This window comes from Giraffa tippelskirchi, chromosome 5 (genome assembly GCF_054371585.1).
Source record: "Giraffa tippelskirchi isolate mGirTip1 chromosome 5, T2T-mGirTip1v1.2.pri, whole genome shotgun sequence".
NCBI lineage: Eukaryota > Metazoa > Chordata > Mammalia > Artiodactyla > Giraffidae > Giraffa > Giraffa tippelskirchi.
Genome location: NC_137279.1, coordinates 113204253 through 113228428, shown reverse-complemented (window position 1 = coordinate 113228428; position 24176 = coordinate 113204253). Strand labels below are relative to the sequence as shown.

At 43.6% G+C, this 24176-nt stretch overlaps 1 protein-coding gene across 16 annotated transcripts in view; it reads right to left on the bottom strand.

Moving 5' to 3' along the window:
- Nucleotides 1-1092: 1092 nt before the first annotated feature.
- SORT1 (sortilin 1) overlaps nucleotides 1093-24176 on the bottom strand; it is a 70669-nt gene continuing 47585 nt past the window's right edge. For 5 of the 16 annotated variants that reach the window (XM_081487117.1, XM_081487105.1, XM_081487106.1 and 2 more), the window contains 10 exons: nucleotides 22559-22665; nucleotides 17426-17528; nucleotides 16916-17084; nucleotides 16139-16329; nucleotides 12673-12862; nucleotides 8537-8653; nucleotides 7847-7955; nucleotides 6308-6414; nucleotides 5926-6049; nucleotides 1093-5697 (listed from right to left, as the gene is read on the bottom strand). In XM_081487117.1, coding sequence (XP_081343243.1) covers nucleotides 5683-5697; nucleotides 5926-6049; nucleotides 6308-6414; nucleotides 7847-7955; nucleotides 8537-8653; nucleotides 12673-12862; nucleotides 16139-16329; nucleotides 16916-17084; nucleotides 17426-17528; nucleotides 22559-22665 — 1232 coding nt within the window. In that variant the 3' untranslated portion in view covers nucleotides 1093-5682. Of the gene's footprint in view, nucleotides 5698-5925; nucleotides 6050-6307; nucleotides 6415-6948; nucleotides 7048-7846; nucleotides 8001-8516; nucleotides 8679-8793; nucleotides 8912-12635; nucleotides 12863-16138; nucleotides 16330-16915; nucleotides 17085-17425; nucleotides 17529-22558; nucleotides 22666-24176 lie in introns of those variants that run through there. The other 11 variants (XM_081487114.1, XM_081487103.1, XM_081487104.1 and 8 more) reach the window with 7 other exon arrangements.

Genomic DNA, 24176 nt, shown 5'->3' with positions numbered 1-24176 from the left:
TATGGAGCTTGACCTCTGGGGTTGGTGGTGAGAAGCTATGCTGTGTTATGTCAGGACTCTCAGGTGTAAAGGCCTTTCTGACTATTTCTCTTATCTGAACCAGCCAGAGCCCTTACAAGTCCAGACAGTATACCAGGGTACTCCAAACACCTCTCTTATCCCCATGCTTTGATGAAGAGATTGGTTCAGGCTTTTGGTCTTAGCTCCTTGTTCCAATTGAAGTTATGAAAGAATCAAACAGAAAAGGCCAACTCCTAGGGTCTTATCCACTGGAAAGGCTAATTTAGTAGGTCTGGGTGGGATATGCATTTAAAAAAGTAACTTACTGATCTGTCGCAGGAAGTCTGAGAACACCATATTAGATAGAATTCTTGAAAATAAACCACCCTGGATAACTTCCCGGGGGGAGGACTCTTCCAGCTGACAGGGGGTCCTCAGGAGCAAGGTTTCTGCCTGGTCATCTTCAGACCATGGCCCCAGAGTAAGCATTACATGGAAAGACCCCCCAACTCCCACCCCCAGCCCAGGACAGCAGGCTAAGCTGTCGTCCGGCTTGGCTAAAGGCTAAATGGGGGTGGGCAGTAACCTCCACTAAAAGAAATATTTTGGACTCAAGCTGCAACTCTTTGAAGGTCCTTAAATGAAACGGGTTAGGAAGGACTATGAGTAGCAACAGAAATGTGAGAGGGGCAAGTGGGCACGTGCTGAAGGTAAACTCCTCAGTGTTGTTGCCTGTCGAACCTGCTAAAGGATCATGTAATTCAAGAGAGTAATGACATGTGGCTGCATCCAGAAGGAAGAATATAGCAATCAAAGCTGAGAAGCTGTACCGGGGTGGGTCAACTATACTTCCGGGGAGGAATAAAAAGAAATCTGGTCTTACAAACACCCATTGGGGGGGTGGGTAGATCTTTGAGAGCATGAAGAAGAAAAAAGTGAGTAGTTTTTCCCATAAATTACTAATACCCTTCATGTAGGACTTACAGATGCAAAGTGCTGGCTCATTAATTGATGTTTTCTGATTGCTGGGGTTCGATTTTTGAAGCTAGAAAAGTGGAGAAACTTTCATATTAACAAACTGTAGTTTAGTCATTTTAATAGGTCAGGTAATAAAGTCCAGTCTGTTTTATTTCTAACCCAAATATTGCAAATATACAGAAAATTACCAGTACAAAGTTAAACACATCCAGATTTATTTATACAGTGCTAAAGAAATTTGAGTTTTATTTCCATTTTGTGGAATTTTATTCTGGGGTCTGACTTTGTTGTGGAACTGACATAGGTCATTGAAACTTGATTATCCCACCTCACATGCAATTTTCTGTCCCAAGGGAGCAGAAAACTTGGGTTTTTAGCGCACATGCAGTAATGATCTTAATACTGCTTTAGACTTGAGTAGGAAGGCTATCTGACAGCTTGGGGAGGAGGCAGAGAAGTTACAGAACCAGGAGGGACCACATGCTCAGACAAGGAACAGGAAACAAGAGAGGGATGGATACCAGGCACACATGGGGACCCTGAGCATATCTGTGCACGAGGATAAGGAGGGTACCATCAAAACCTTACCCTCCTCCCTAGACGTCCAAACACAGGAGGTGGGCAAAATCATCAGGAACATTCAAGTTACGTGACCACAAACTGAGGGCATGCGGAGGATGAGAACTGCATTAAGGATTTGGGCATATCATTAACATGTACACTATACAGTTTATACATGTATATATGTACACACACACACACACACACACACACATATATATAGAAAGGTACAGATTAGTTTATGTTATTCTATATAAACAAGGATGCTTAAGAATGTACCGGTGTGAAAAAAAAGGCATACAGTATGTTGTTGAAGACAATTTCTAATAAGTGTTCGGATTCTTATTGTTATAATGCAAAGTAGCCAAGAAATCAACATGTTCCTGCTGTTTCAATCATCCTCCATGAGGGCGAGGCCTCGGCCCTCCTGGGGCAGGACGGTGTCCCTGGCACAACCTGAGCTGGGCAAACTGGCGGCAGATGGAACAGTCTGGCCTCTGTATCACTATCATGTAGAAATCTTAAACTTTGGTTTTTGTTTGAAGGACATGTAAGTCCATGTTTATCTACCTGCTTGAGGGAAGGTAGTAGCAAAGTTGAAAAGCTGAAGCTCTTCCTATTTTAGCAGTTCCAAGTATCCAGGTTAATGTGGGGCAAGGGGGCAGTATCAACAGTGAGCAGGGTGAGCTCCAAGCCACTGCATACAGAAGCAGGGCTCTTTAAAGCTCTCATAAGAGGAAACAAGAAACTCTCTACTGGGATCATTTGCTTAGAAAATAAAGACTGAAGCCAGGCTAGTCCTGCCACATGGGATGGATGTGGACGGCCCTGCACTCTACCCTTGTCCCATGGTGAAGGCCACGGGAGAACCAGCTGTGGTTGACAGAGCCAGTGGTGGCCAGCACATTACTGATCTGCCAGGGATGAAAGGCCAGCTTCGGCATGCAGAGGCCCGAGGTAAACCTAAGAATGAGACAGACACACTGGAAAGCCTATTCAGAGGCAGATGACAAATTCTAAAGCTTTAGTTACAGCTAATCTATTGAATCTCCTGAGCCCAGCCTAGAACTGCCACAGTCCTCCAAACACTTTCACTCTTCTAAGTGGCGTTCCCATTCGATAAACAGCTTAGGTGTACGCATCCCTGGTCTCAGGTCTCACTGAAAACCAAAAGCCCTCTTAAGTCCAAGACACCTGTCCATAGAGCACAAAAGATGGTGAGTTCGCCACCTGGATTTCAGAGCTCAGATCACTCTGGATAGTCTGCTATGTCCAACCTACCTTACAATGCTAACTTCTATTACTGAAACAACCCCTTTTGCTATTAAGCCTGAGACTGCTGCTAAGTCACTTCAGTTGTGTCCGACTCTGTGCGACCCCACAGACGGCAGCCCACCAGGCTCCTCCGTCCCAGGGATTCTCCAGTCAAGAGCACTGGAGTGGGTTGCCATTTCCTTCTCCAAGCCTGAGACTACACAGCTTTATCTTCAGAGATAATGCTCCAACCTGACATCAGTAGGACAAATCAGAAATTTTTCTTAGGCGCTATTGTGGATCTATTAGGCTGTTTTCATCTTGGGCCGAGGACATACCCTTGTGAGATGCGGAAGGCTAGCCAGCCAGGCTTGCTAGCAGTCTTCATACCAACTAAGCTCTCCAGCCAGTCATGGGTGGAAGGACAAGGGAAATGGAGAGGGTGACTCATCTGTGGACTCCATTCTCATTCTTGAACAACAGAAAAGCTGTGCTTTCTATACACATACTCAAAATTACCATTACTTGAGCTTTCAGCCATGAAGAACACGAGAAACCACGAAAAATTTTCTGTTTACTAAGTGACAAAAGAGCTCTACATGCTGCTCTGAAAGCAAGGCCACTAACCCGTGCCCTGAAGAACTGCAAGACATTTGTAAGAAAGCAGCCTGCTCCCACGTGGCAGCAAGAACATCCATCAAAGTGCATGAGATCCGAAGACGATCACTGTCACCACTCGTGACACACAGGAACCCTGACACCTTTACTCCATTTTTGTACCTCAGCTCCATCTCTAATGGGGATTACAAACCCTGCATTTTTTTTTTTTTTTTAATCTCACAAGAATGCTGTGAGGTTCAAATGACATAACGCAAGTGAAAAAGTGCCATGAAAACTACCAAGTTCTGGTAAAGAGCCCCTAGTCTTACACGGTTAGAGAAGAATATTAACTCTCTTACATGTAAAACTAATCAGAGAATTACCGTATGTCGGCACATCTACTTCGGTGGGTATATGTAGGGAGAAGAGTGTATGCTCTAAGTAGGTCTTCTCTGGGCATCAAATTCACATGGGGCAGGAGGTGAGGGTGAATGGGATAAAAGATGAGACTTTTTAATCATTTGTGAGCTGGTGTGTCTTTGGAATTACTTTCAATTTAAAAACCTTACAAAAGGAATGAGATTTTCCTAAAAAACTAGTGCTCTCTGGGTCTGACAAATATGAACTCTCTTCACAAAAACTGCCTTAACTTTATAGTTCCCTGACTTACGTTAATCTTACTGCAGTTTCAAAGTCTCTCTAAAATTCTCCATCCACTCCGTCCCCTGCTTTCCCTACTGCTGTTAATCCATTCTGGTGAGAAGACAATTCAGCCATCTGCTCACACATTCTGACAAAAGTTCATTTGGCACATTTACTTTTTCCTGACTTTCTAGCCATAAAATGAACTAGCAGCAAAATGGCAGTTGCCAAAGAATGTCCCAGTCATAATTATTGGGAGAAACTGTGACAGCACAGTAGGTGTGCTAAGACTGAAAACGTACTACTATGTTCGAGCATAGCAAACAGTCAAGCTGTACTAAACTAATGATTACAGCTTTCCATCACTGTCTGGCCACCCAAAAATCCACCTCACTACATTTCCTAATTTATTTCATTTTTTAAAAATGTCAAAGGGAACATTTTTTTAAATTTAAAATATGAACTTAATGTATCACACAAAACATCAGTCTGCACTAGAAGTGTGTTTTTCAGTTGGTTTGGCTAAAAGTTTCAAGCCAACAAATTACACGGCAAAGCTGGGGAAGTGCAGGGGTAAGGAGGAGAACTTGGTAACAAAACTGATTTTTTTTTTAAAAAGCCTAAATCTGAAAACATGTCTAGACATGGCTCCATGTAGAGCAGAAACCTAAGAGGAATTGAAAAAGCAGCCATTCTAATGATTCATGGATGAGTCGTCCTCAGGGGCTGCACTGCGCACGCCACCAGCCACTCCAGCGAAGAGGTTGCTCAGCCTGGGTACCCAGCTTGAGCCCTATCCTTGAGCAAGTCCACTGGCACACACATAAGGCATGGCTTGAAAGATCTCAGAAGAAGCAAGAATTTCTCCTTTAATAGGTGTTCAATCTAGTCAATTCTCTGCTGTTCCCTTCTTCCTGCCCCAAGTTAAAAATATTGCCCTTTAAGTTTTCCTGATTTAGTGTCTTGGAAGCACATGTAAGTTAGTTGCCAAAGGGCAATTAACAAGGGTATTGCCTAATTAAACAGGGGAAAAGAAAAATCACTGTGGCCTATGGTTCCTGAAAGAAATAAAAACAAAAAGCAGTGATCTGTGTGAGGAGCTGGTGTGCACTATTCTTGGAGCAGGGCTGGCCCCAGAGGGAGAGAGGCTGCCCAGTCTGTGCCAGTCATCGCAGCCTCTTTGCTCATCTCTGCAGCTGCTTCGTGGTGCTGGCACTGTCAAGGGATGGCACAGCCCAGGGATGGCACCGAGGGCTTCATGAGCGTTGATGACGAAGCTGGCCGGTGCCCTGGGATAGGTGCCATGCAAAACATGCGACTGTGGGGTTAGTGAAAACTTCCCTTCAATTCCATTTCATTTCCCTTAAAAACCAAAACCAAAATGGGCCCATATCTTGCAAAAACACAGAACTCGTAAAGTTAAAGAATTAAAAATTTCCCCTCTCTTTTCTGAGCCAATTGTCAAGAGTGTTTCAGGTTCCCACCCCCTACTTCTTTAGTGTAGGTCCTTTTGGCTTTGATGGAAGCAGCAGAAACAGAGCTGGGTCCTTCGCAATGGGAAATTTATTTCCCTAAGTCGGAGCCACAGGGAGTGTAGGAGGTACTGCGGATCCATCATTTGTACTCGGTCCCAGCTCTTTTGAGGAGCTACTCCAGAAGGTCCTGAAAAAAAAAGACATGGGCCATATTATTTACAGACCAAAAAAACATCCCTAATCCTTATTTTGAAAGCCATTACGTAGCTTCTGGGTTGGCCAAGTCTTACAGCCATTAAGTTGCTGCTTCTAGCTTATACCCTCCGTTGCTTCAAACATACCTTGGTCATAAGTAAGAAAAGAATCACTCTTTTTAAAAACTTCTGGACTACCCCTCAAGAAGAAACAGTCTCACCTCATCTGAGTCATCATGATAACCGCTTTTTTGAGTGTGGGAGGCCGTGTCCAAAGCATCCACACCATCCACACCATTAGCCTCTGCGTGCTGTTGGAGTACCGAGTATCGATGTACCAGGAACCTGGGGGTGGAAACTGCTGTCAACCCTCATGTGGTGAGGAAGAATGCATTTCTTATAGGGCTGTGGACTTTCCAAGTTTTATACACTCACAGAATGAGTCGCACATACAGGAAGCACAGTCTATAGCTGGCATATGAAAAATGGAAGGAAAGATTTGCACTTGATGTTTCAGTAACATCACTTCAAATAGTCAGTTTTTGCCAGCGGCAGACTCTGCCCTTGGCTGACTTATGGGTTTGACCGACTCTGGTTCCTTACCTTCCGCCACAGACGTATTTCTTCACAATGAGCACTCCTGCTATGACTGTGACCAGCATCAATCCCACAGTGGCCAGGATAATTGGAACAGAATTTGACTTGGAATTCTTGATAAATTAAAACACAAACACAAACAATTTTGGGCGTGCATATTCTAGGACTGAATTCAAAGAGGCTGCTCGTTCTATTTCTCTGTTCAATGATCTGTAGTCTCTAGGCACCTAATGATGAAATGTTCCCAAACCCCTCAAGATGACCATCTTGGTGCTACCAGGAGAATACCATAGCTGGCAGAGGGTAATCAAAACTTGAGCTGCCTTGAAGCTGTCAGAATAGTGCAAACTCAGGGGCTTCAATGTCAAAGTTACACTGGAAGCTATGGCAACTACCTAGATCAAATATAATTGTAACTGTTCCCTGTGACCACTGGTCGTAAGTCTCGGAGCTTTTAAGGGTGAAGCAGAGAGGGAGACCATGATAGTAAGTGGGCTGAATGGATCTACTATAGGGCCATCACCTGGGAAGGAGCTGTGCCAATGCTATGTCAGGCAGGCCCTCCCATGACACCAAGATTCGTTTTTTAAGTTTTGGTATTCTGTTATAAAGAAGCTTTGTCATATCATTGTTTGAGTGTGACCTACCTGCTTCTGGGTGGGAGATAGGGAGTGTATGTTTTCAGTGTATCCCAGAGGAGGCGGAGCTGGATTCTGGGACAAGCTGTGTCCCTGTGGGCGGGAGTCCTGTGCAATCACACACACAAACACTCTGAGGACAGCCACCAGGAGTGCAGGGCAATGACGCAGAGAAGCAGGAACTTGCCCCTAACAAGTACACACACCCACACACTCTTCTCCCCCTGCCTTCTTCCACCCTCTGTCAGGCCCTCACTCCTGAGAAGGTTAGACAGGAGGGACTGCAGGCTGCCCATCTCTCAATTTCCAGATTAGGAACCTGGGGTCCACAGTCTTCTGTTCCCAGTCACACTGCTGGGCCAGTGCTTCTTTATCAAGAGGGTTCCTCTTACCAGATCCCAATATCCTGGCCAGACAGTTCAGTGATATAGATCTGGAATCAGCCCCCAAACTTGCCTCTAAATTAAAACCAATCCTTTATTACTGCAGTTCAGGGTTTCATTCTGAACACACCTGACATGACTCAGTACAGAGATCCGCACTAACTAGGGTCCCATGCCCTTCCCTTCCTCACGTGTAAAACCCCAGCGCTTGATGGCAGGACTCATTGAGTCTTTTTCCTAAGTGACTCTGAGCCTCAGAAATTTTCTCAACCCTAAGCTTCTAAGACTTGGATAAATACGGAGCACCATTTTCGCTCCCCCAAAAAAGTTTTCAGTAGATGAGCTTATTGTTGGCTTAAGTGACCATCCTTCATCCTAACAGTTTCCTGTGCAACGGGAAGCCTGACATAAGTGGTCTGGCCACTTGTATTAGGTGATAAAGTTCTCGACACACTGTAGCTTTAACTATTCCTGGCAGAACTCAAAACCCCACTTGTATCTACACCAGATCTACTTTAACATACCTGCTTTTCTGGACTCAAAAAGTTGCTTGTGCATTTCTTTTTCAAGTCTTTCACTTCTCGAACTGGATTCACGCCACCCTGGCATTTGTCTCCTGGAATTTTCCGGTATCTGAGGGGCAGAGAAAAGGTGTTGACAGAATACAAGGATGCACTTCTGGATTCTTGCTTACTTCCTAAAAACAAGTTTTGAAAAGCTGCAGAAAAACTTCTGGTCCTTACACCATCTTTCAGGCCTTGGGGGAGATCCACAGGGGTGTTGGGATATTCTGTATAGTTTTGGTCCTTGGACAGACCACACATCCCTTGCCATGCTGCAGTGACATGCCGACTTTCTGCCCTATGAGACTGCCGGGGAAAGCCCGTCAATACGCCGTGCAGATACAGGGGAGGGGAGAGTTATCAGGGGAGCAGGCAGTCAGGCTCCTCTAGAACGCCACTCTCTGCTATGGTGACTATTTACTTTTAAATTAATCAAAATTACTTCAGTTCCTCACTCTAGTATCAATAGCCACAGAGGGCTAGGGGCCACTGTATCAGACACAGCAGATTATAGAACATTTACTCCATCACAGAAAGTTCTACTGGACAGTGTTTTTCTAGACTCTCTCAAATACTCAGAAGCATGTGGAAGGAACTTTCTGTCTGCACAGTGGATACGCAGGTCCGATACGGGAGAAGCAGCCGCCTCACCCATTTGTCGTCAGGTGCTCTTCTCTCCCGTACAAGCAAAACTCGAGTTCGTGGCCCTTCAGTTCCGGCTGTTCCACACATTTGGACTCATTTTCTGGACGGAAGTAGCCAAAATCACTGTAAGAATCAGCAAAGAACATATCTTTCAAAGTTGCTGAAAGACAGGAGGCAAATAGCAGTGAAGGCTTTATGTGGGGCAGAGGATGGTTAATATTCCAAGCTTGGGTTCCCAGAAAGCAGCCAAGGAAGTCTGTGACATATAAAGAGGTCTCCTTAGGAACAAAAGCACACAGAGAGGGCTTAATTGCGGGAGGGCGGGGTGGGGGGGTGGTGGATGGCTTATGGATTGGGCCTGGTGGACTGAGGACTCAGTAGCTAGGAGTTCCACACAGACAGCTCACGCTCAGGGAAGGGAAAGCGTGCAGTCTATAGGGGGTGGGGATACATGCAACTGAGAAAAACATTGCATCAGTCACAGACCTAAATGCAGGGACACTTAGCAATTCTTTTCTCTCCAAATGACTCATTATGTTATACCCATATGAGTATAACCTTTCCTGCCTTCCCCAAATCTGTGTCCCTCTCAGCCTCTTAGATGGTGCCTGACGCCATTGTGAATGCCCATCCCTGCCCTCCATTCCATCTCATCTCTCCATAGTGTCCCCCGACCTGTTCTCCTTTCTCTGCTTTCCCCGAAGAAAGGACATGCAGGGCTTTGGCACCTCATGCCCCTAGGTGGGGGCTTGCTTCATGGACAGTGTGGAGGGACCGCCAGTCCCCTCACCCGGCGGCTTCTCCTTAGCCTGGACCTGTACTCTTCCTTCACTACCCTCTCCCTTATTGGCTAAATTTCTTTCACTTGTTCTGTTTTACTCATTTACTTTTTATTCTCGGCATCTTGACCTGAACCCCCGCTGCAACCTTGAAAATGAATGTCTGTGCCCCCGTGGGCTCACCAGTCATCCAACCTTGGGGGCTTTCTCTGTCTTGTTCCCTTTGGCCACCTGGCACACCGCTGTGCCCCACCCAGTGCAGCCCTGAGAGTTGCACTCATCTGTTGGCTCTGCTCTCTTCCTAACATGTAGGTGCTGATGTTTTTCAAGATTCTATCATTCATTCTCTTACTCTGTATCTGCTCTCCCTTCATAAGCTTAACTATTTGCTGCAACTAAAACTTCTAGGTTTGGACTTCCCTGGTGGTCCAGTGGAGAAGAATCCACCTGCCAATGCAGGGGACGTGGGTTTGATCCCTGTCTGGGAAGATTCCACATGCCTTGGAGCAACTAAGCCCGGGAGCCACAACTACTGAGCCTGTGCTCCACAACAACAGAAGCCACCCCAGTGAGCAGCCCGCACACTGTAATGGAGAGTAGCCCCTGCTCGTCACAACTAGAGAAAGCCTGTGCACAGCAACAAAGACCCAGCTCAGCCAAAAATACAAAGAAATAAAAATTTTTAAAAAGTAATAAAACTTCCAGGTTCTACCCCTCTTGAGCTCTAATCCTACATTTCCAAATACTTGCTGAACACTGCCACATACATCCGTTGACAGAACTTCAAAGAAACAAAAATGTTCAAAATGTATCATGTTTCCTCCTTTGTGCTGGCCTCTCCTGTCCTGTCTTTACATTTGTCCAGGGCACTATCTTCCTCCCCACCGTGGAAGTTGGAAACTTAGACTGAGCACCCCATCTGGACGCCCTCACTTCTTTCCTATGACAGCTACAGCTTCCCCTCACAGCCTATCTTTCGGCATACTCTTTCTTTTTTGAAAACTGTTTACTTATTTATTTTTGGCTGCTCTGGACCTTTGTTGCCGCAGGTGGGCTTTGTCTAGTTGCGGCAGACGGGGGCTCCTATTTGTTGTACTGTATGGCTTCTCTTGCTGTGGAGCACGGGCTCTAGGCGCCCAGGGCTTCAGCAGCTACAGCATGTGGGCTCAGTAGTTGGGATGCACAGGCTGAGTAGCTCTGAGGCATGTGGGATCTTCCCAGACCAGGGATTGAACCCATGTCTCCTGCATTGGCCGGTGGATTCTTCTCCGCTGAGCCATCAGGGAAGCCCCAGCACAACCTTCCTGATTATGCTGTTGGGGGTCTATGCTCACATCAGTCCACTGGCTTTAATGATCTGCTTCTTTCCAGACGTACAGGTCAAACCTTACAGCTCATCGGGGCTCAGCTCAGATGCCACCGCCTCTACAAAGCCTCTCTGATTCAAATCCTTTTAGATCTGGATGGAAGAATCTCTCCCTTCTCTAAATCCATAAGGTACTTACCACTTTCTGTTTTCAAACATAATCATGTGACTCTTACCAGAAGAGTCTATAATAAAATTTCTGTTATCATTTTTGCACTGCTCTATGCATAATGAATATTTGGTGAATATACAGATGCTGCTTGGACTTCAAGGTTCTCCGACAAATACTGAAGGGAGAGGGTAGGAAGAACAAGAGAAGACATCATGCCTCCAAAAGCAAGGAGAAATTTCTGGCAAAAACTTTGTGTGTTCAATCCAAAATTCCAGGGACCACACCCTCCCCACTCACAAAGTACACATTCCTCAGGCATGTGGGGTATGTGTTCAGGCTCTGGGGTAGAACTGCCGGGTTCACATCCCAGCTCTCTCAGGTGACAGCAAGTGAGCCATAACCCCTCGGCACTGTGTTTCTCCCTTTGTGAAGTGTCAATAACCACAGCACCTGTCTCATGTGGCTGCTGAGGAGAAGTGTAAGCTGCTTAGGACAGTGCCTGGCACAGAGGCAATGTTTAAAAACGTCAGCTGCTATCATTAGGACTATGTGATTATCAAATACAATATGTGCTCAGGGAGTCTAGATTTTAATGGTGGAATCTAATCTATACATAAGAATTAACATATAGTAAGTGCTGTAAAAATTTAGTAAGTGCAGTGGGAGCCTAGATGAGGAAAAACTGGGGAAGGCTTTAGGAGGCAACATCTGAGCTCAAGTATTAAAGGCGAAGGAGGAATTCACCAGGCTTGGGGGTCAAGCAGCAAATGTGGAAAGACCTTCCAGGCAGGAGCACCAGCATGCACAGTGGCATGGAGCTCTGAAGCTGCAGAGCATGTTTGGAAAACAGAAGTAGTTCAAGTGACCAAGAGTCAGCCTGTGTGCTATTAGGGGTGGGAGAGCCCTTCAGAGTCTGACAGTATCCACAAACTCCAGCCCTATTATAACATCCAAGTGACCTTAGTGCCATTTTCCCTTGTAGAAATAGAGAAGGGAGGGCCCCTGGCCATTCCACATACAGATGTGACCCACACAGGAGGAAACACACTGGGTCAGACTAGGGTTTGTTCAGTCCCATACTCTGTCACCTACAGTTCGGGAGAATCCATTGTAGGAGGATAGGATGGCTATCTTCCTGTCTTCTTTTCCAAATCCACTTCTACCTCCCTGACAGCACCTTCTGCAGCTAACAAGTTCCATAAGATTAGTATCCGTGATGTGAAGCAGTTCCTCTTATTTGCCCTAAGCTAGGCTACCAAGGGACTCCCTCGCCCCTGTATAATCAACTAACCCTGTGCGAGCCATGAAACTAATCCTTAAGCCTGAATGGTTCTGAACTCTAGGGGTCCACCATGATGGCTCCTGAGCCTTGATGGGACATAGAGACCAAACATTCTGATGTCATCTCCTCTCTCAGGACAGAGCCACACTCTCTCTGCCTTCAGTACTGCAGACAACCCCAAAGCTAGCCCTTCCTGCTGAACCCAGGCAATCAGGCTGTTTGATAAAGCCCAGTTTCCTCTAAGCTCTCAGTTCCTGCCCCACTTTGCTTGGTGCTTCTGTCCTGTCGCCTTCTCTCTCTACTTTCTTACTCTCATCCTCATTCTACACTCCTCTCCTTCCTCACATGGGTAAGTCAGGATTTCGGGGGTTGTTGCTGGTTCTGCACAATAATTAATGGTATAATACAATAATGTTATTTGTCCAATTACTAACAATTCTGCTTCCCTTCCTCTGTGCCTCAGTTTCCTTGAGGAAAGAAGAAGCAACAGTTTTCCATTCTTGAGGAAAAAAAGGGAAGAAAAGGACTGGAATAATTTTCAACTGTTTTTTTGCCTCTTTTAGCACAGGAAGTGGCTGACAGGGATCTGAGGGGTGCGGATACCAGAGGAAGTCCTCCAGGGAGCAGGGACAGACGGATGGCTGCTTGGTCACAACATAGTTTCGACCATTCTGACAGACGGATGACTTGCGTAGCCGGAGGTACTGTTCTTTATAGCCTAAAATGCAGCCATCTCCATAATCTCCAGGGTCTGTAGAGTGAGCCAGCCAGATGGTATAGTCCTTCTCTTCACCTAAAAGAAAGACAGGCTCTTCAGGAAACTGCATGAATCCACCCATGTGAGACAGCTGCCAGGCAACAGAAAGAAAGAGGAGAGGAAAAGTACAGATGTCTGACTTAACCTATTGCTTCACTTTGGAACTGCAAAAGAAAGTTGCATTAGTGGGAGCCTACTAGCAATTGGCCTTTCCTCAAGCCGAGGGAGGAGTCTTTGCAGTTCACAGCCCATTTGAGTTCTAGGAAAAACCTTCTTGTGCAGCAGGAAGGTGGATGGAGAACCTCTAAAGTTACTTCCAGACTGAGAAGCTGCTGTCTTTAAGTCCTGTACACTTGTGCTCTCGGTCAGGAGCTGTCAAGAGGTAAGCAACCAGATGTTTGCCTTTGGGGCAAGACGCCAATTAACAAAAAGCAAGGGTTTAATTGTACTAAGGGTGAGTATGCTTCAAACGGAAGGCGAAACATTCTCTTTCTAGTATTCATGCTGATGAAGCGAGCACAAACATTCTCTAGTCTTTTAACTCTTGTTGACTGGCTTTCAGATGAAGACTGCTGATGACAGTTGATCTGGCTCAGTGTGTCATGTCATCCACTCCTGGAAAAATGACTCAAAGGCTGTGGCCTAAAGACTGTGGGTTAGGCGTTTATCCTTCGGGATATGAAGACTAGCACCCAGCCTGTTAAAGAACAGTGCTTAACCAATCTTCAAATGATGTTAAACTTCAGGGATAACTGTAGAAGCTGCCTGCATTTGCAGAGGGGAAAACTCATAAGCCAGCTCTTTTACAGTCTATTTAATGAATTTAGATTATAATAACTCTCTGGTTTTAAATCATTGAAACATCTTGTAGAAAAGGTCCAAATCAAGTGCTTCTACTTCCTGCAGGAGTCACTAAATTAACATGCTAAGGAAATGGGCCCCTGCTGCTGCTGCTAAGTCGCTTCAGTCGTGTCCGACTCTGTGCGACCCCATAGACGGCAGCCCACCAGGCTCCGCCGTCCCTGGGATTCTCCAGGCAAGAATACTGGAGTGGGTTGCCATTTCCTTCTCCAGTGCATGAAAGGGAAAAGTGAAAAAGAAGTTGCTCAGTCGTGTCCGACTCTTAGCGACCCCATGGACTGCAGCCCACCAGGCTCCTCCATCCATGGGATTTTCCAGGCAAGAGTACTGGAGTGGGGTGCCATTGCCTTCTCCAAATGGGCCCCTAACACAGTCTAAAAAAGTCAGGACCAAAATTTAACCCAAGCATCTTAAAACTTTATATCTTCTTTCATATTATGCCAAGCAATCACGGGTCACAGGTGGTCACTTTTTGTCCAGTTTTTCTTTTATCCTTATTTTCAATACAGTGTCAGCATCTTTAGTACTGGGGGTCTGGGTTTGCTTGTGATTCTTTAGGGATATCATGCAATGAATATATTAACTCCTTCTCTGAAGCCATTTTCTGGGTCTTTAACATGTCTTCCAGTTTGAAGTCACAGCATTCAGAAATGGTCAGTGTGGGCTTCTTGCCTGCTCAGGAGCCAGTCTAGAGTCTCAGTTGTGACTGACATTCAAGCCAAACTCTGCATGAAAACTTCCTTACTTCAACATTTTAATAAATGACATAATCAATTAGATGTAACACATTTTCCTCTTTATAGTTCTGCTGCAACCAGTGGTGAAAAACCCTAAAGTCTTATGAAATAATTTTAGACAAACATAAACATGCATTATCCTTACCAGCAGAAAAAAACTCTCAGAAAATGCTACAGAGATCTAAAGTGCAAAACTAAACTCTTCTAAATACCCACATGCGGCTGGTGTGAATTGAGATTTACAGTAAGGGTGAGTGTACAATATGCATCAGATTTTGAGGACTCAGAAGAAAAAGAATATAACAGATGGCCAAAAAGCACATGAAAAGATGCTCAACATCATAATTATCAGAGAAATCAAAACTACAATGAGGTATCACCTCACACCAGTCAGAATGGCCATCATCAAAAAAATCTACAAACAATAAATACTGGAGAGGGTGTTGAGAAAAGAAAACCCTCCTACACTGTTGGTGGGAATGTAAATTAGTGTAGCCACTATGGAGAATGGTATGTAGGTTCCTTAAAAGACTACAAACAGAACTACCATATGATTCAGCAATTTCATTCCTGGGCATATACCCAGAGAAAACCATAATCTAAAAGGATACACGTACCCCTATGCTCATAGGGGCATACTGCAGTTCATACTGCAGCACTGTTTATAATAGCCAAGACATAAAAATAAAAGCATCAACAGAGGAATGGATAAATGATGTGGTATATATATACTACGTTTGTACATAGCATATATGTATGATGTGGTACATCACACATAAATAAAAGATGTGGTACATATAAAGTATGGAGTATTACTCAGCCATAAAAAAGAATGAAATAATGCCATTTGCAGTGACATGGATGGGCCTAGAGATTGTCATACTGAGTGAAGTAAGTCAGACAAAGATAAACATCATATGATATCACTTATATGTGGAATCTAAAAAAATGTACAGTGAACTTATTTACAAATAGAAATATCCACAGATATAGAAAACAAACTTATGGTTACAGGGAGAAAATGGGGAGAGTGATGAATTGGGAGACTGGGATTGACATATACACACTAACTATATATTAAACAGATAACTAATAAGGACCTACTGTAGCACACAGGGAACTCTACTCAATACTCAGTTTATATAGGGAAAGAGTCTAAAAGAGAGTGGGTATATGTATATGTATAACTGATTCACTATGTTGTATAGTGAAACTAAATCAGTTCAGTTCAGTTCAGTTGCTCAGTCGTATCCGACTTTGTTACCCCATGAACCGCAGCACGCCAGGCCTAACATTATAAATCAACTATACTCCAATATTTTTTTAAAAAATCTTTAAAAAAGAAGAGGGTAAAGTATTTCACTAATAATTATAAAATAGTTTTACATGTTAAAATGATAATATTTTAGACATACTGAAATAACTATATTACTAAAATGAATTTTGCCTCTTACTTGTATAATGTAGCTAGCTGACAGAATAATTTAAATTATGTATGTTGCTCTCATGCTATTTCTCTTGGACAGTGCTAATCCAAACAGGGAAGTGCTTTCCTGGTACCATTTCACTGCCTGCTCACCCATGTGGAACATCCTTCAATCCTCTTTCATATACATGATTTTCTTATTCCAGTTAGAAGAAATTGAACTGGATGGGTTATTTAGGAAAATGGGCTTACAAGTTTCTGATAGAAAAGGTCAAAGGAGACACTCACAGTTCCTTTCAAGGATATCTTTAAAATCGATGGTGTAGGAGACCCACTGGCGAGCCAGGAAAGATTCTGTGAAGCCCCAGATGCTGATGTTCATGGACCTAGCTCCGGGTTCTGAAGCCAGGCCCGTAAAGTAGATAGGCTCCCTGGTAAATGTGTAGGTTTGCCAGCACTGACCCTCGTCGGTAGAGAACCTGAAACCACAGTTAGAGGAAGACCGTGATAGAGGATCAACGTTTACCGGAATATCAGGAAACCACTCCAGCTGTTTTCATCCCAAATCAGAGAACTTTCATATTTAGGTGACGGCTTACTGACTGACAATTATATTAATTTCTAATGCCTGCAGTTAACAGGGAAACAGGATTCACTCAAATAGTATGGAAGAAAATGCATTTATAAAAATTCTTCCGAGAGAAAGAAAGAATAGCAACCCTTATAAGAATGGGCTTCCGAGTCAATAAACAGAAATTATACAATAAGAACTTGTACTTAAGGAGTCATTTCCCATCCAGAGTGCTTCAATGCATCCATAATATTCTTGTGGGAAGAGAGAAGAGTATTTTTAAGTGATAAAAAATGTTAGCTAGCAGAGTCAGAGGAAAAACACAAAGCCATTTAATTTGAGTTGCTCTGAATGCAACCTCTTCAAGCACCTCCCCTGCAGCTCTGCAGAATGCCCAAATATGAGTCAGGGTCTGGAACTCCCCCACAAACTGAAAAACCTCCCGTCGTAGCCCCCTGGGGAGACAGCGTGGGTGGGGCTGAGCTCATGCATACTTAATCACATTGATCGGATGGCTGCTGTGCTCGATGGCTACGATGATGCCTCCAGAATCCAGGATGGTGTAATAGTGGGGTCCTTCCAGCATCTTCATCCAGGAGTAACCCCCATCATCTGAGATGTACACATCTGGGACCATCACAGAGATGGCATCCCCCACGCTACCTACAATACAGCCCACCATTCTCATTAGCACACGTCAGCAGTGAAACAGAGAGGACTCACTGTCACGAGAAGAATTCTGAATGAGTTTATTCTGATGATTTCCCATCAAGCCTCTTGGGGGAAAAAAAAAAAGGCCACGACAATTTGGTAAAAGAAGACGTCATGCTGGGGCTCTCTGATGGTTGTCTATGAAAAACCCACAGTATCATTATCCCACAAGAAATTCTGCAAAAAAGGTGGTAAAAGCCACAGATGGTGGTTTTCTCACAAGGTTCTTGCTATGACTGAGCTTCAATGTGCTCAACCAGTTCTTGCCATAGAGGTAAGGGAGGACTGCTTACCATGGGCAATGACTATGCCAACAGCATTAGGCTCTGACAGTGGGGCCATTGGAACGTTTAGTTTCTGAGAGATGCTATAGGAAGCGTGGATATGAAGGCTGCACTGTGGAAAGAAATCAAAGCTTAGATTAAAACCAAAGGTGTAATTTTTTTTTATTCATCTCACAGAGTCTTGTTATAGTAAGGCTTTTTAACTCATTAACCCAGACTTCAGTGGGATACTCTTTTCTAAAAAATTGTGGTTAAAATAACATACCATAAAATTTACATTTTAAAGTGTGCAGTTCAGTAGCATTAAGGACATTCACATTGTTGTGTAGCCATCACCATAATTCATCTCTGGGACTTCCACATCTTGCAAAACTGAAACTTCTGTGCCCATTAAACCATAACTGCCTATTCCCCCTTTCCCAGAACCTGACACCATTCTTCTTTCTTTCTCTATAAATTTGATTATTAAATTATTATTAAATGCATTATGCATTTAAGAAGCAAGAATGTCCCACTGAGCCTATAATTTAACAACAAAAAACCAAGTAACCCACATTAAAAATGGGCAAAGGACTTGAAAAGACATTTCTCTAAAGAAAATGAGAGGCTTCCCAACTTGATGACCGTCTGCCATATTTCAGATACTGAACAAGATGTGGTGGTGATTTGAAATAAGAACCCAGTCCTGTCTTTAAGAAACATTTCTTAGAAATTAGTTGAGTTATAAAGCAGGATGGCAATCCTTTAAAGGATGCTTTAAAAGAGGTTCGGGAGACTTCCCTGGTGGTCCAGTGGTTAAGACCCTACCTTCCAATGCAGGGAGTAAGGGTTTGATCCCTGGTCAGGGAACTAACGTACGGGAACTAAGGTCCCACATGCCACAGGGTGTTGCCAAAAAATTACAAAAAATAAACAAGTAAACAAAGAGGTTCAAATTGGTTAAAATGTTAATTTTATGCATGTGAAATTTCATTGCAGTAAAAAAAGCTTCATGTAAACTGCTAATGAAATGAAGAGCAACGATTAGTTCTAACTAACCAGTCCATCCTAAAGGAAATCAGTCCTGAGTGTTCACTGGAAGGACTGATGTTGAAACTGAAACTCCAATACTTTGGCCACCTGATGCGAAGAGCTGGCTCATTTGAAAAGACCCTGATGCTGGGAAAGACTGAAGGCGGGAGGAGAAGGGGACGACAGAAGATGAGATGGTTGGATGGAATCACCAACTCAATGGACATCAGTTTGGGTAAACTCCGGGAGTTGGTGACGGACAGGGAGGCCTGGTGTGCTGCAGTCCATGGGGGTCACAAAGAGTCGGACATGACTGAGCAACTGAACTGAATTGAACTGAAGGATGGTCAGGATTTCCACTAACCCTAATGAACTGGGGGGAGGGGAGACAGGGACAACCTCCCCAGGAATAACATGGGCTAGAGGCACATGCAGGGTGTTCAGGGAGCAGCAGAGGTTACAATAAGGGGTGTGTCAGTGACAACGACAATGAAATGGGCAACAACAATGAAAAGGCAGAAGAGAACCTGCCAGGGGAGGGGAGGACCTTCATTCACCAGATCATGGGCAAAAGAGAACCGTGAAGAGTGCTAGGGAGGGAGAGCTACAGCAGCATGAGGGTGGCAAGGTAAGGAAGGAGGCCACTGCACCTGTGCCTGAGGTGGGGAGGGCAGGAGCAGGGCAAGGCTAGGGTGGAGGGATGCGAAGGGGAGCAAGAAGCGAGAGACTCCACAGTAGTCATGAAGACACAGAAGGGAGCGAGTGTGATGGGGATGGTGTGGGTACATTTATCTCCCACTGGTTGAGTCTCTTAAAACAGAAAGCCCAGTCAGGACAGCAGAGTACATACCAGCCATAGGTAGGTGCTCAGAAGAGAGCCTGGAATTACCAATGCTGCCACTTTTGAAGGAAACTCCCAGGGTTCTGCTAAGCTCCTCTCAAATTCTCTAAGAGTCAGACACAAAGCTTGCTTTTTTCCTTTCCTGTCAAGACTTGTCACTCATGGAACCTGGCTCTCCTGCAGCAATGCCTTTGAACCTCTAGTTTGTGGGCTTTCCTCAGAGGGCTCAGCTCTTGAATCCACGTTACACCAGGTCACCACCCACTTCCACAGGACACGTGGAGCCCTGGCAGATGGGAAGAGAGGCCAAGTTTCCGTTGTTTCTGGCCAGTACGGCTCTGCACTGCTCATGAATAGCTGGGCTATGGCTTTCTGTAGAGTTGTTGAAGTCTCATAGCTGCCATGATGACTCCTAACTAATCACTGGCCCATCTGACCACCCTGTTTTCATTCAGCAATTTAGTATAACACAAACTGTTAGCACAAACTGCAGGTCAAGAGGCAACAGTTAGAACTGGACATGGAAGGACAGACTGGTTCCAAATCGAGAAAGGAGTATGTCAAAGCTGTATATTGTCACCCTGCTTATTTAACTTACATGCAGAGTACATCATGCAAAATGCCAGGCTGGATGAAACACAAGCTGAAATCAAGATTGCTGGGAGAAATATCAATAACCTCAGATATGCAGATGACACCACCCTTACAGCAGAAAGCGAAGAAGAACTAAAGAGCCTCTTGATGAAGGTGAAAGAACAGAGTGAAAAAGCTCAACCTGCCTGACTTCAGGCTCTACTACAAAGCCACAGTCATCAAGACAGTATGGTACTGGCACAAAGATAGAAATATAGATCAATGGAACAAAATAGAAAGCCCAGAGATAAACCCACGCACATATGGACACCTTATCTTCGACAAAGGAGGCAAGAATATACAATGGAGAAAAGACAATCTCTTTAACAAGTGGTGCTGGGAAAACTGGTCAACCACTTGTAAAAGAATGAAACTGGAACACTTCCTAACACCATACACAAAAATAAACTCAAAATGGATTAAAGATCTAAACGTAAGACCAGAAACTATAAAACTCCTAGAGGAAAACATAGGCAAAACACTCTCCGACATAAATCACAGCAGGATCCTCCATGACCCACCTCCCAGAATATTGGAAATAAAAGCAAAAATAAACAAATGGGACCTAATTAAAATTAAAAGCTTTTGCACAACAAAGGAAACTATAAGCAATGTGAAAAGACAGCCTTCAGAATGGGAGAAAATAATAGCAAACGAAGCAACAGACAAACAATTAATCTCAAAAATATACAAGCAACTCCTGCAGCTCAATTCCAGAAAAATAAACGACCCAATCAAAAAATGGGCCAAAGAACTAAACAGACATTTCTCCAAAGAAGAAATACAGATGGCTAACAAACACATGAAAAGATGCTCAACATCACTCATTATTAGAGACATGCAAATCAAAACCACAATGAGGTATCATTTCACACCAGTCAGAATGGCTGATATCCAAAAGTCTACAAGCAATAAATGCTGGAGAGGGTGTGGAGAAAAGGGAACCCTCTTACACTGTTGGTGGGAATGCAAACTAGTACAGCCACTATGGAGAACAGTGTGGAGATTCCTTAAAAAACTGGGAATAGAACTGCCATATGACCCAGCAATCCCACTGCTGGGCATACACACCGAGGAAACCAGAATTGAAAGAGACAAGTGTACCCCAGTGTTCATCGCAGCACTGTTTACAATAGCCAGGACATGGAAGCAACCTAGATGTCCATCAGCAGACGAATGGATAAGGAAGCTGTGGTACATATACACAATGGAATATTACTCAGCCATTAAAAAAATACATTTGAATCGGTTCTACTGAGATGGATGGAACTGGAGCCCATTATACAGAGTGAAGTAAGCCAGAAAGAAAAACACCAATACAGTATACTAATGCATATATATGGAATTTGAAAGATGGTAACGATAACCCTATATGCGAGACAGAATAAGAGACACAGATGCATAGAACAATTTTATGGACTCTGAAGGAGAAGGTGAGGGTGGGACGTTCTGGGAGAATAGCATTGAAACATGTATATTATCATATGTGAAACAGAACACCATTCCATGTTCGATGCATGAGACAAGGGCTCAGGGCCGGGGCAATGGGATGACCCAGAGGGATGGGATGGGGAGGGAGGTGGGTGGGGGGTCCAGGAAGGGGAACACATGTAAACCCATGGCTGATTCATGTCAATGTATGGCAAAAACTATTACAATATTGTAAAGTAATTAGCCCCCAACTAAAGTAAATAAATTTATTAAAAAAAAAAAAAAAAAGCTGGCTTAAAACTCAACATTCAGAAAACTAAGATCATGGCATCTGGTCCCATCACTTCATGGCAAATAGATGGGGAAACAATGGAAACAGTGACAGACTTTATTTTGTGGGGCTCCAAAATCACTGAGGATGGTGATTGCAGCCATGAAGATGCTTGCTCCTTGGAAGAAAAGCTATGACCAACCTAGACAGCATGTTAAAAAGCAGAGACATTACTTTGCCAACAAAGGTCCGTCTAGTTAAAGCTATGGTTTTTCCAGTAGTCATGTATGGATGTGAGAGTTGGATTATAAAGAAAGCTGAGTGCCGAAGAACTGATGCTTCTGAACTGTGGTGTTGGAGAAGACTCTTGAGAGTCCCTTGGACTGCAAGGAGATCCAACCAGTCCATCCTAAAGGAAATCAATCCTGAATATTCATTGGAAGGACTGATGCTGAAGCTCAAACTCCAATAATTTAGCCACCTGATGCAAAAAACTGACTCAATACAGAAGACCCTGATGCTGGGAAAGATTGAAGGCAGGAGGAGAAGGGGACGACAAAGGTTGAAATGGTTGGATGGCATCACCAATTTGATGGACATGAGTTTGAGTAAGCTCCGGGAGTTGTTGATGGACAGGGAAGCCTGGCGTGCTGCAGTCCATGGGGTCGCAAAGAGTCAGACATGACTGAACAACTTAACTAAACTGACTGAAATTGTTAGCCTTCAGTTTTGTTTTTCTTTAAAGACAAATATACCATAATATTTTGGTCTTTCTTCACAGTTCCAATTTCCTACACCCTAGTTAATTTCAACCTCTCATTTTCCAATTTTCCACTGTTAGCTGTGGACCCTCAGCAAGTACAAAACTTCATTATTCAAAAGCCTGGCACTAATAAGAGCAGAGCAGAATGGTTACTTTGCTCCAAATACATATGACAGTAGGAGTAAAACAAACCTCGTTCTTATTTTTTGCAGTAGCATCACATTCACTGTTCTCAGGCTTCCTCAGGTGCTTCCACCTTCCTCCTTGGTCAAAAGTGATCATAGTCTGGATAGAATTATCTGAATAGGAAAAGGATGACATTAATCTTGATATATTGATTAGGAAGCACCCTAATCAATTCAGTTTATCATTGTATAACTCTCTAACAGAGATTATATAATACCAATAGAACCCTGGAGTCCCATAAGCTGCTGACATCCAGTGAAATGGCTCAGTACTGGTGAGTATGATACCTGAAGGAGGGTCCCACCTGAATAGGATTCAACTGATTCCAGAAATCATCTAGACTGATAGTCTTGAAAAAAGATACCATTTATCTCCTTATCAACGCAATTCTATTCTTCCTTGCTTGCTTGCCCTGGAGGAAAATCTATAATGGGAAGGTACTCTAATCTGGATTTAGATAAGGCCATGAAACCAGGCTTATTTTAGGAAATCTCAAGATTTGAATGTATCTTCATTAAGTCTCAATGAATAATTCCTAGCTTTTGTCTCTTTACCACGCCATATCTTATTTTTCTTACATATTTTTTTTTCTTCATGTGTCTTCCTTATTCTCTATTGCTAATGATATATAAACTGTTTCACATTTAAATTAAAAGAGATGCTTTGAGTTTTCTTAAGGAAAATTTAAAAAAGAAAGCTAATAAAGTAAATTTCATTTACTCAATAAATGTTTTATTGCCTATCCACTATATGAAAATTGCTGTAAGGCTTTGGGAATATATCTGTGAACAAATTACGAAAAAAAAAAACACCCTGTGGAATATATATTCTAGTAGGGTGAGACAAACAAACACTAGACACTGTAAATAGGTAAATTACATAGCGTATTAGAAAATAAATGCTATGGAAAAATCTTGTATAGATAACGGGCAATGAGAGTGTGCATGTGTAGCAGGGAGGCAGACTGACATTTAAAACAGGATGGTCGGGGCAGGTCTCATCAGAAAGTAACATGACCAATGGCTGGGAGGGGGAAAGTGTCGGCCATGCAGACATCTGGGGAAAGAGGTCACTGCAAATCTCTCAGCCAAGAGTGTGTGAACCTGATGTGTTTAAGGACTGGCAGAGGACTGGAGTGACTGCAAGAGTAAGCAAAGGAGTGAGGAGCTGGAAGTGATGTCCAGGATGAACTAGGGGCCAGAATCACTTAGATCCTGTAGACAACTGCAAGGTGTTTACAAAATTAAAACAAACATTCCCCACCTCCTACCAAAAAAGTAAATACATAAATAAATAAAACCTTAAAAGCCTTTGTACTTCAGAGTAATGTGTTTATTTGTTCAACTGGGCTCTGCAGAGCCACTGAAGAGAACACAGGAAAAATCTGGGCTGGCTATTGCTCCATCCTTGACAATCAGAAAAGCAGTAAGTGGTTCAAATTCCTTCCCACAGGCCTGAACATCCCAATACATAAGACTTATTTCATAAACTAAATAACCTCAAATTTTTCTTTCTGCCTGCTGTTGCTTTGTTCTTTCTTAGTTCTAATCACCATAACTTACTTAAAATAAGAGAGCCAGAATTCACACAGACAGGCTTGTTGGCCAGGCAAGCACCATTACTG